Here is a 12,274-nt window from a genome sequence, read left to right on the forward strand (position 1 = left end):
CTATGTAGGAAAGTATAATTTCAGCTTCAATTTATGCCAAGTTTATACATATATTTCTGTCTTAGCCTAAATAAATTTTTATTTTATGATCCATAGCTCAGAGTTTAATAAAAAAAAATTTATAAATATGAATTACAGCAGTGCAGCACACACGTCTCTTTCAATTCCATTTTTATTAGCACTGATGATTTTAATCACTGAAGTAATTTTCAGTCTTTGTATCAAAGCATCAAAAGTGCCTAATGAAATCAGACTTTTGTAATGAGAAGGATATCGACTGTAAAAGTAATGTTTGGCCATCTAGAATATCTGCATAAAATAATGGAGCAGTACTTTCATTCTCCTGATCTCAGATTATGAGAAAGGGCCCTTACTGACAGTTTGACCCAATTAGAAACTATTTAAGTTTTTCATTATGTTAACCATAGAGATCTACTTTCCTATTAAAGTATGGGATTGCATTTATTTCCTTGGTCGCTCTCTAAAAAAAAAAATTGGTGAAAGAAAGTGTCAGTGATATTTAAATGGATTCAAATGGCCCTATTTGATATTGATACTCATTTTACTTTGAGATGCTTAAGACAGAAAATGGCTGTTGGCTGAGTTTATTGCTATGTGTTGGTCAAGAAAGAACTTATGAGAATAACTATTTTCTAGGGTAGCATAAATATGCTGTTACCTTTTCACAGTTAAAAAATTAAATTTATTTACATTCAGAAGCAGTTTTAATTTTGTAATCATGAAGCTTTGGATTTGCACAATACAGTGGAATCCTGATTGGAATTTAGCCAAATGACTACTTGGGTGTGAGTCATTACAGCAATGCAAACTTCAGCTGCAAAAGGTATCTTAGCAAAATCTGTGGCTGTAAAGTATTGGATTTACTATTAACTCAATTGTCTAAAATCAATGAATAAATTAGTTGCTCAATGTGGGAGTCTATTAAGTAATAAATAATGTAGTTATGGAGTTTTAATTTGTGAAAGATTATAATGAGTGGTATGTGATCTTGTATGCAGCATATTTGTTTTTCTTATGGACAGCTAAACCATAATTGATGGGTCTGTGCTTAACTTGTGTTGGAGGTTACATTTGCATAATTTTCATGAACAGTCTTTTAGATGACTTGGGTGTAAAGTAGAGAAAAATCCTTTATTTATTATGGGATTTTATAAATTAATTCCAAGTCATAAAGAATTTATTTAGTGACTCTAAATTCACTAAGTACCTACTAAAGAATCTATGTGATTTACTTCATTGTCTATTTCACTGTGTATTCCAAAGCCGAGGAAAATCAGACACAGCAATGGTGCAGATTCCTTCATGCCATATTGCCATGGTATGTCTGTAATTTCTTTGAAAAAGGAAGTCAGAGGATATATAGTTATTTTAATTTTTGGCCTCTGAGGCTGTCAACTCAGAGTTGCTAGTTGTTTGCTAGTGTCCAGGCTTCTCATGCAAAGTTCTTTAAAATTTAATAATAGTTAAGGCCTAAAATTTCCAAAGATCTAGTAACTCTGTGTGTTCTAAACATGTCTGAAGACATTAATAGAAGTCAGTGTCAGTTTTGAATCTTCCCAGAGAAATCTGAGAGGAATGTAATTAAATATGAGAAGTGTCAGAAAGGTCTTTTAAATTCTTTCCATATTTTTAATAATGTTGATTTCTTGCCCACTGGTACACTGATTAAAGACATCAGGATCCCTATACCATTCCGTGGTACTGAATGTGGTCCCATATGAAAGGAAGATTTTTAATTATTATAATTATTCTCCAATTCCTGATCTGTTTAATCATCAGGGAGATAACGTCATATATAGAGATATTTGGAATTGCTTATGCTTTTTGTATGAAGCTAGTGGGGCTTTTGAATATCTGAAGACTTAATTTCTGTAATAATAGCAGCCAAACCAGCACTTTGAAGCAGATGATTTAATGGTTTTAATTCTTAGATGCTAGAGAGGAAGCAAATGCCTGACAATAATTCTTTCAGTATTTTTTTTTTATTCAATTAATTTTACTCCATAGGAGCAAAACTTCTATGTGGGGGAAAAAAAAATTATGATTTTCTTGTAATGTCTTGTCAGTGCTTCCTGTCAATCAGCCATTTAAGAAAATTAGTCAATTATTTTTGACAACCTGTAGAACAGGTCTTTGCATGTATATCTTCTTGGAACTAAGATGATGAATTTGTTATGGCTAACCCTGAGAAGTAGGATTTTTGTGTTAAAATGTTTAGAAGGATGAAGGCTGTCTTACCATAGGAACTATGCTTGGGGAAAAAAGGACTGCAATCAGAGTGAGGAGTACACATTTTTCTCCTAGCTTGTTTTCTTTGTAACCTCTGGACAGACCTACCACAGGCGAACAGGAAATGCCAAAATGTAGTAGGTTAGCTAGAAGAAAAGGTGAACAGAAGGTTGTTTCTGGAGTTGTAATCTGTAATTATCACTAGAAGCAATGCAGGATCCAATGAATTACCTTATTAAAATTAGCAATGAATTTTGTAACAGCTTCTCTCCAAATCAATACTTTATTTTCAAGATTATTAAAGACTATTGCAGTAATAAATGGAGAGGACACATTTCTCAGTTACTGATTTTAAGAAGCAGGGAAGGGTGTTATTCTAGGGAGCTCTTTCCCATCTGCACTGATGATTCAGTTTTTGTTATAGGTAAATGGTGTTTGTGCTGTCACAAACCAACTCACTTCTGAAACAGTTCAGCCTGATTAGGCTTTCCTTGGGAATGAGATCCAGCTCTTGAGTTGTTTTCAAAGTAGAAACTATTCCATTCCTCTGCTTACAGAACTAAGCAGTCTAATCTTACTTAACTTCGCTCATAATTGTGTATTTTGCATCGGCACAGAATAAGCTTGTGTTACTGATAATTTGTAAAGCTTTCCCAAAAAAAAGAAACCTTCAAACTTACTATCAGTGGAACATTTTGGTTAAGATCTTGCTGTTTAGTTATTGAAGGTACTTTGGAAAATTAATTCTTCAGATGTATAAAGTAGTTGTTTTATCTGGAACTCTGTATTAATACATCTCAATCAAGTTGCATTGTTATATGAAATCAGTGACAGCTTATCACTTAGAGTGATATTATAGCAACTCTCTTCTCTACTAGTCCCAGTTTGCAAATGGGGCAGATAAAAACCCTCACCTCAAGTAGACAAGCTTAAATGATATATATATATATTTTTTTTTTAAAAGGGTGAGAGATGATTCTTATTCATTATGGGAAAAATATGATTGCTTTGAATACTAAGCAAATAATATGTCCCACAAGCGGGAAAAAATGCTTTGTACTGCTAGCTTTGTCTTTCAATAGAACGTTTACTCTACAATCTTATTTATATGAGAATGAGGGTGTGGGGATGATATGACACTGTAAAACATGTATGGTAACCTTGTATACCTTGAAGTTGTGCAAGCCAATGGAATTGCTGTGCTTGTAGCTCAGGATTCAAACCTTTTCCTGTTTTCCACTGCTTTTTCGATTCCTGCACCTGGAAGAAGCCTTTCTCTGTCACTAAAGAAAGAAGATGGCACTTACTTTGGTGGAATACCACTCCTTACAGGAAGTCATTGTACTGAGGAGTAGCAGTATAAAAGCAAAAAACAAAGTAAAATACTAGGATCCAACTTTGTGAAAGAGGAACATTGTATTTTAGATGTTTATGGCTGAGATTTAAGCCTAATACCGACTTAAAAAGAAAATGAAGTATTCTACAGACTTTGTTTTTTCTTGTGACCATTCATTTGTTTGATTTTATTGGTTTTTAATGTTTTTGCTCTTTGGAATTTTTGTACAAACATCATTACAAAGTTGAACATATTCAAATAAAACCCATAAATCTGACAGAAAAATATTGTATAACAGTTCCATTTAGATGGTGAGAACTCTGCCATTAAAGACTCCTATGGCTTTTTTATGACTTTATTTTTTAATGTTTGGTTCCTAGCTTCTATAAATTATGCATGTTGGCTTTTCATTAACATAGAAGGCAAACATAATTCATTGCAAAGAATTCTTTGGTCGCACATGATTGAGAAGTTCAGAAAGATCAAAACCACTTAGCTTTGTGGTAAGAACAAAACTGTATTTCATGTGAAGGCTCCAGCTCCCTGATTTTTAATATTGATTTCCCCTCCCCAGTTTCACAAAACTTCAGGAATGCTGATACATTACACAAAGACATTTTGTAACTGCTGGAACTTGACAAGGAGCCCACAGAGCGATGTTAACCTCTTCCTAACAAATGAAGTAATTGTTGCATTGCTTTTTGTATATAATGGGACTCATGCGTTGCAATAATTATTTTTGCCTACGAAAAGATTTAAGGCACTTTTTTTTCCCAAGACATTATACTGGTTGAGAGAGAAGATTGAAGATACTGATAAACAGAAGAGATCAAGATGACAGCAAATAAGGCAGGCTTTGTTACTGCAAGCTTGGTAGGGTTTTATGGGGTTCTGGTGTTGTAGTCTGAGAAAAGTTTTATATTCATAAGACTTCCAATGAAAAGTGTGACATGAGAAAATAATGACTGAGCTGTATGAAGGCAAGGATGATGCTTTTTAAAATGCAGCAATGGAGAAGGATTGAATTTCATAGTGTTGAAACAAAGAGTTTTCTCTACTGTGAGTATAGAAAGCAGAGTACAACATGAACCTGGTGTATGGGTGGTCTAAAGTGAGGAAGAACCCAAGCAGGGGCTGATGAGGGTGATTTTGGTACTTTGTTTAACAGAATAGTTATAGCAGGAATTAATTCACAGGAATTAATCTACAAATATTATAAGCTACAGAAATTGAGAAGTAAAATATGAAAACTTGGTGTAAATTTTAATACTTCTATCTGACAATTTCTTTTTTGAGTAACAAAACTTTTATGAGAACATTCTAGTCCTTTACATGCAGCAGATCTATTATTCCTAAATTTTACCTGTTCTTGGAACAAAATGGTATTCAAATATTGTTTTTGGTTAAATAGACACTCCAAAATCAGTGTATAATAACAAATGTTGATATAAATTAAGTATAAATAAACTGTATACTCAGAAAACTATATATATTATATACTCCAAACCTTTATCTTAGGAGTTCATAACATTATCAGGATACAGGCCGTGAGGTTTATATCCTTTTTCATAATCCATTATGTTAATATTTCTGATTAATGGCTACATTTAGATTAACCTAAATAATTGGACAAAAAACCTCTCACAACAACAAAACAAAACAAACAAAAAAACCCAACCCAAAACAAAAACCAGCAAAAAAAACCCCATTAAAAAACCCTAAACAAGCAAAACCACTGTCAAAAATCCCAAACACACATGAAAATATGCACATGGACAATACTGGGTTCAGCTTTGGTCCCCTCCAGTATAAGGAAGGTGTCAGTAAATCTGTGTGAGATCAGCGGTGGACTATGAAGTTGAGAGCTAGAACTTTTCTGTGAGGAGGAGTAGAGGCGATGGGACTTGTTTAGCCTGGACAAGAGGATGCTTTGGATGGACCTTGAATGTAGGTGCCAGAATTGAAGAGGTCTTAAGAAGAAAGAGCCTTGCTTTCACAGAGCTGCAAGGCAGGAGGAGAGGGCGCAATGGTTATGAATTGAAACAGGAGAGGTTCCCAAATTATGTGAAGGGGAAAAAAACCCAGCAGCTTTTCATGTTGAGGATGTTAAAACTTTGGTATAGGCTTCCAAGTGAGACTGAGGCATCTCCTCCTTTGGAACACCTTTGGAGGTGTTCAGGCCTAGATAGGTTAGATAAAACCCTGAGCAACCTGACCTGAATTCAGTGTTGACCCTGTTTGGAGCAGGAGATTTGATTTAGACTGTTTTATTCAGAGTTATTGTATGAATCTGAGGAATAAAAAGTCTCATACTATCTTAGTATTGATTTAGTATGTAACTGAACTACAATTCATATGCCACTGGATAAGAGAAGTCTAAGACATGAAATGGTTGTTGTATAGTTAAGAAATTGTAAAATAGCAGGAGATGCTTTCTCCTTACATGTTTGTGTTTGTTTTTGTGTCTTGTTTGACCAGGTTTCACTTTGCAGGTGCCCAGTGCAGTCTTTCCACTGTTGTATTTGTTCCAGAATCACCGATCTCTATATGTGCCCCTCTATTTTTCCTGAATTTAGTCAGTGCAGATTGAGGTCTAAAGTTGTAAAATAGGTTTTTTCAAGATTATATTACTATTGTGCTACTCTAAACGATCTGTCACTAGAAAAGGCAATTGTAATTTCAATTAAAAAATATGACCATTCCCATTTTTTGAAGGGACTTCTTAAATATGTTTCAGAAGATATCCTGGAAGCATAGTGTAATGCTGGCTGTACCTCTCAGTGCCAGCCTAGGATCCTGTTTCAAAGCTACAGGATTATTTGTTCTCATTGTAAGGCTTGACTTTGTCATTTAAATAATTAGAATGAATGTTTTGTATGGGTAGTACTTAAATAGTAACAGCAAAATCTTGCAGTGTAATCTTGTGAATTTGTCCTACAAAATTCCTGGCAACTGTCAACAGAATTCAGTGCACTGAGATGGTGTTCAAGTACCTGAAATTGAAATAAATAATCAGATTCATTCTTGCTAATAATTTTTAAAAGACAAGTATTTAGTGCATTGTAATCCACCCCTTAGATTACCTCAGTGAGTTGCAATCTTGTATAAAGGTGAGTATGAGCTTTGTTACTTTTACAATGGATTATCTAAAAAAAAGTGGCCCATATAAGTAAAATTTAAAAGGTGACCCTTCACAATAAACAGAAAAAAAAATCGTTTCTTTAAATTCAGGTTATTACCAACAACCTGTCTTATCCTTCAGATTTATAATGGAGGATTTTAAGAAACTGTAAATTACAGATAACTTCCACAAAATTTCTGATATTCTACTTGAAACTGATTCCAAATTAGGAGACCCAAACGAAAGGAATTATTTTAGACTTAAATATGGCTCAAACCAAAGTTTTAATAAATGCAAGGTGGACAGAATAATAAATTATTCAATTAAAATTTTTAAACTCCTGCACTAATCCAATACACAGAGTAGTAAACCCACATGGTTATTGGAGCCAAGCAGTGTGCTGAGGCATGTGTAAGTAATCTTATACACTTTATTTTTGAAAAATGGCTGAGTGTGAATAGGCATAACAGGGCATCTTCTCAATGCCATGTTAGTTATGGAGGCCAATGGGCCACTGGTTCTCTGTAAATCTAATTTGCTCAAATATAAAGCTGGCTGAAAGGTGAAAGGCAGAGGAGGCACAGGTAACTTACTCAGGTGTCTCTTGAGCTTATTCCCAAGTTTGCCGAAAGGTTTTATGTAGGGCTTAACTTTGCTACAAGGAGCCTTGAAGCACTTTTGTACTTTTCAGCTAATGATTTTTCTAGAGGGGATTGCAAACGTTGTCAGATACTGGATTTGATCCCACACCTTGGAAAGCGGTCAAAGCATAGTACTGTGAAATCTGACTAATGATAGTCCTATGAACTATCAGATATAAAAAATACCCATGTTTTCTGAAATATCAAGTTTGGAAAAGGGAAGTTATTGGGTCAAGAGTGAAATGCAATGCATGGGATGTTTTGCAATTGCTGGCTACATGTATTGACCTTTTCCAGTTTTCTCCTGAATAGCTGATTCCCTGTGAACTGGATAAAATGTTAATAGTTAAGAGAAAGTGGGCTTAGTAAATCCCTCAAATTCCATAAAAGATGATAAATGAATGGCTCAGAGTGATATATCCACCATGTGTTTCGTTTAAGTCTCTGCAGTATTGAGAAATAGTATTTGGCGTGGCCACACTCCCATCATAAAACAAGTAAATCAAAATCTTTCTTCAGAACAACCACTGAACTGCATTCACAGTCAATTAAAACTGGCATCTCTACTGCCTTCATATTGATCTAAAATATCTGAGTCTGATAAAAAGTTATATTGCAAGCCTTTTCTTACCTCACCACCTGCAGTTTTTAACCAGAAGTTCATTTCTCTGAGGCAAGTTGCAGCTTTTAAGGTAGCTTCAAAGAAGCTTGAGTAAGGCAGGCAGGCTGGGAAATATTTCCCTTGGGAAAAGGGGACCTAAAATATAGCTAGATGAGAAGAGTGTTCTGCCTGTGATGCTGCTTTGTATCCAGAACCTTCAGAATGCATAAAAGAAACTGGTTTATAACTCTCATGAAAGTTAAGGAACTGTTCCAGTACAAACGTCGTTGGTGTTACTGTGTTCACTGGTTAATATCAATGGCTTTTTAAGTTTTATAATATAATTATTATGTAAAACCCTGTAGAATGTCAGGCTTTCCCCAGCGGTTTATAGGATCTTTGTCTAGAAATGTATTTCTTAACAGCAATGTCATATATTTATATATATATATGTGTGTGTGTATATATATACATACACATAAGCACACGCACATGTATATATTCTAATAATTTTAATTTAACCTTCTTGTGGTAAGAAGCATGACTGAAATTGATAAATGTGAAATGGTAACTTGGAACAATGTTATATGTGTTCCTAGAATGCTTTTGACTGCAAGCACACAGAATACTGTGGCTGCAGTTTTTTGTGTATCTATACTAAAAATGTTAACTTGAACTGAAGCGTTTCACATGCCTAATCTATAGCAGCTGTAATGGTCAGTGAAACTATGTCTGTAAACCACTTCTATTGGCATTCTGAGCCTCTTTTAGTATTGATTTAATTTTAGTCAACCACTCAAACTTTAACCAGAATAAGCTGGTGCCAGATTAAGCATTAATGACATATGTATTCTGTATTCTTCGGAAACCTCACACAATTGCAGATTTCACTTGCCTGTATGACCACTTTGTAACTAATCAGACCAGACGTGCCACTACAGAGAAACCACAAACACAGCAGTATGCACTGATAGATATTAATACAGTCCAGTCTGTTAACAAAGTGAACAATTGCCCAAATAATGATTTCCTGCTGTGGACTTTTTATGCTTTGTTTGTTAAATCCTATTTTCCTTCCTACTTTCCTGTTGACTACAGCAGAATTGAATTTTATTCAAGCCAACTTGCACTGGGTCAGCAAAACTCTTCACCTTTGTGGAAGAAAAGTTAACTCATTGAAGGCTGTGTGGATTTGAACATATCTCATTGGTGCCCTGAGCTCCCACCCACGCCCAAAGGGAAGGGGTTAACAGTGCTTTATGAAATGTGGGAGAAACGAGGCGCTGAGGAACATATTTGCTAATTTGTGTAAGGCAAAGCCAGAGTTCACTGGACCATGATTTGGTGTTTTCACCTTCTACTTGTTCATTTTTTTTTCTTTTCTTAGTATTTGCTCATTGCTTTAGCAATTTAGCAAAAAGTTGTGCTAAATATATTGAATAAAACATTAGCAGTGATTGCTAGCATAAAAATCACTACAAAACCTGAGGGTATAGTGGAAATTAATCCTGTGGAATATCATATCACTAAAGTGAATGGCAACAGCTCCTCAGCATATTCATTCAGCTGCTAACATGGGGATACTGGAAGTAAGGTAATTTGTGACATAATTTACAGAAATATCTGTCTGCATAGGTTTATGTAATGATATGCAGAAAGCAACCTTGCTGTTGTGTAGAAGGGAAATAATTTACTAACATTCTAGTGTTTGCATGCAATGTAATTGTGTGCAGATTTCTAGGAGGTCATTAATTAACATTGCAGCTGGCTACCTTTACAGTTAGAATAACAAACAGTAGCCTTTAGGAAATTAGAGCAGTTGTGAGAAATGTTTTGTATGGAAAAACTTTTTGGCAAGTACAGGAAAAGCAAAGGTCAGAGAGGTACGTTTTTTGATCAAGAAGGCTCAGTCAAATATTTATAACTTTTGATGACCTTCCTCTTTCATAATTTCATCCATAGGTGATTTGCTTCTAATAAACTGACAGGTGCCACACAACTTGTTCACTTTTATAGTCTGAAAATATTAGACCAACAGGGATACAAATGTAGTTTATTTTCAGAACGAATCATCAGCAGATAAATGGTAAAATATTTTTTACTGTTGTATTTTCTTTGGTTTTACACACTATAAAATCTATTATGTGGATGTAATCAGTTGAGTAAAGATTCTATATGAATACTTCAAACCCTTAATTGTTACAAAGATTTTAAATTTAAAAACAATGTTTTACCAGAGTAGGAAATTGTCACTCTGATAGAAAATACTACATTTAAAGCACTAATAAGTGTTGAAAGTTGCGTTTTCTTTGAAAGAAAGAGTTTCATATTGTGGCTTTCTCTGATCTTCCAAACCACCCAAGACATCTGAACTACATTCATCTTTTCCCCATTATTGCTGCATTTTTATGGACTTTCATCTACCCAGGTGTTGGGACATGCAACAAAGGAAAGCTCATTGATTATCTAGGAGAAAAAGTTTGAACCTAAGCCCCCCAAAACTGCTTTCAATATAGTGATATTGCACAAGTCATTGAACTGGCAATGTCATGTTTCCTGTATCCTTTAGAGCCCTTTGGAGTGTGGAAGAGCATGCAGGCATTTATTTTTGAATTCAGGGATAAAACACACTTCCAGTTGAGCAAGCTGATCATCCCAGAATTACGAAGATATTGTATTTGGTCTACCTCTACAATATAGCAAAGAAAAAGGGGGGGAAAAAAAAGCTTCTAAAGCATTTAATTGTCATTATTTAAGGACATCTGCCAAGTACAAATGCTTTGTGCAGGTGTCCAAAGTGTGTCATATCCCACTGCTGCTAGTTTCTTTAGAGGAATCCCTAAATCAGTTTCTGACCTTCAACCACAGTGCTGTGGTTTCTCTGTCTTATTTCCTGGCCCAGAAATCATGCTAACTCCTTGACACACAGTGTCTTAAACAAACTTTCACAATATTTTGCAAGAGGCAACTGTGTAAATTAGAATTTTTCCATGCTCATTTTGCAGATATGAGCATAAACACTTTCTGGCTTAATTTGTCAGCAAAATGGTCAGTGATGCAAGCAATAGTATTTGCATGTATGTACACAGAGGGAAGCTAAAGCAGACATTTTACTTGATTTAGATAAATACAAGGAGGAATTAAGGACTAAAATATAGAATTTACTTAAATTGAATTTTACACTTAGTATGCTAAACCATGATATTTTTATGATGTGTTTTATACTTAATGGAAGTCAAATTCACTAATTGCAGAAACATATTGGTGAAAATTCGGATATAACCTGAGTCACTGCCCTGACTCTGAAAAGGTGTCTTTTCCAACACTGATGGCTCTGCTTTCTTTTCACTTGAAGTTCAAAGGAAGAAAGAGCCTCAAAGATTAATAATATTTCAGAATAAAATAATTTAATGTATCTTCTCTGGCTTATGGGAGGAAAAAAAGGCTAAGAACCAATTTTAAAAATCTTTATAATTAGCTCTGACATTTTAGATTTCCAGTATGCAGAATTCATGAATCTTCAAAGCCTTGCTGTTTTTTTGTTAAAACTTTGCTCTGCTATTATTGGAATTATTTTTCTGTATTGAAAAAGACAGCTGCTTTATAGGAATATATAGCAATATATCGCATTTTTATTTTTTTTAAAGTATCAAGAGAAGGCAGTTGATGACCTAAGCATTTGCATTTTTTTCTGGGGTAAATAAGCAGTGATTATGTCTTTTGTATATATTACACATGACATCCAAATGCTCCTTTGAATCATCACTACAAACTTCAGTAGAGCTGAAAAGGTGCAAGTTGAGTTTCCAGCACCAGTTGCTGTGTTTCCAACTACATGACTCACTGTTTTCCAAAGTTTTGAGAAAAGCAAAATCAATGTCAGGCTACCAGTATCTAACCAAAACCATTTGAAGTGTGATATTGGACCAGTGTTTGCTTATCAGGGAACTCCAAAGGAATTTGGTTAGAGAGGCAACTACTTAGGACCTGATATGAAGGTCAGACTTCATTGTAATCCATAGATTGGGGGAAAAAATCGATTGCTTCTACAAGAGAAATTATGTTAGTGCATTTTTATTGTGTAAATAATGAAAAAGAAGGTTGGGCTTGAGATTTCTTCTTTATATTAAAATGCAGTACCTAAATCCCCTCACTGTCTAATGAGGTAAAAATTTACTGCCATCACTTTAGAATAAACTGTTTGTATAAAGAAACATCATTGATTTAACATGGATTATCATAATATTAACAAAAGAAATTGCAGTCCAGAATTTTTATGTGCAAATGGGTTTAGGAAAGAGAAATTAGAAGGTCACTAAAAGGTC

The 12,274-nt window shown here is 34.5% G+C and overlaps 1 protein-coding gene across 2 annotated transcripts in view; it reads left to right on the plus strand.

The window, feature by feature from the left end:
• The window catches only part of BBS9 (Bardet-Biedl syndrome 9), a 285,201-nt gene that overhangs the window by 204,216 nt on the left and 68,711 nt on the right, over positions 1 to 12,274 (plus strand). Inside the window, exon 23 of one of the 2 annotated variants that reach the window (XM_064704875.1) lies at positions 3,518 to 3,743. The exons of the other annotated variant lie outside the window; for it this stretch is intronic. Coding sequence (XP_064560945.1) covers positions 3,518 to 3,537 — 20 coding nt within the window. The 3' untranslated portion in view covers positions 3,538 to 3,743. Of the gene's footprint in view, positions 1 to 3,517; positions 3,744 to 12,274 lie in introns of those variants that run through there. 2 annotated transcript variants of the gene reach the window in all.

Source organism: Zonotrichia leucophrys, chromosome 2, assembly GCF_028769735.1.
Source record: "Zonotrichia leucophrys gambelii isolate GWCS_2022_RI chromosome 2, RI_Zleu_2.0, whole genome shotgun sequence".
NCBI classification, from domain to species: domain Eukaryota; kingdom Metazoa; phylum Chordata; class Aves; order Passeriformes; family Passerellidae; genus Zonotrichia; species Zonotrichia leucophrys.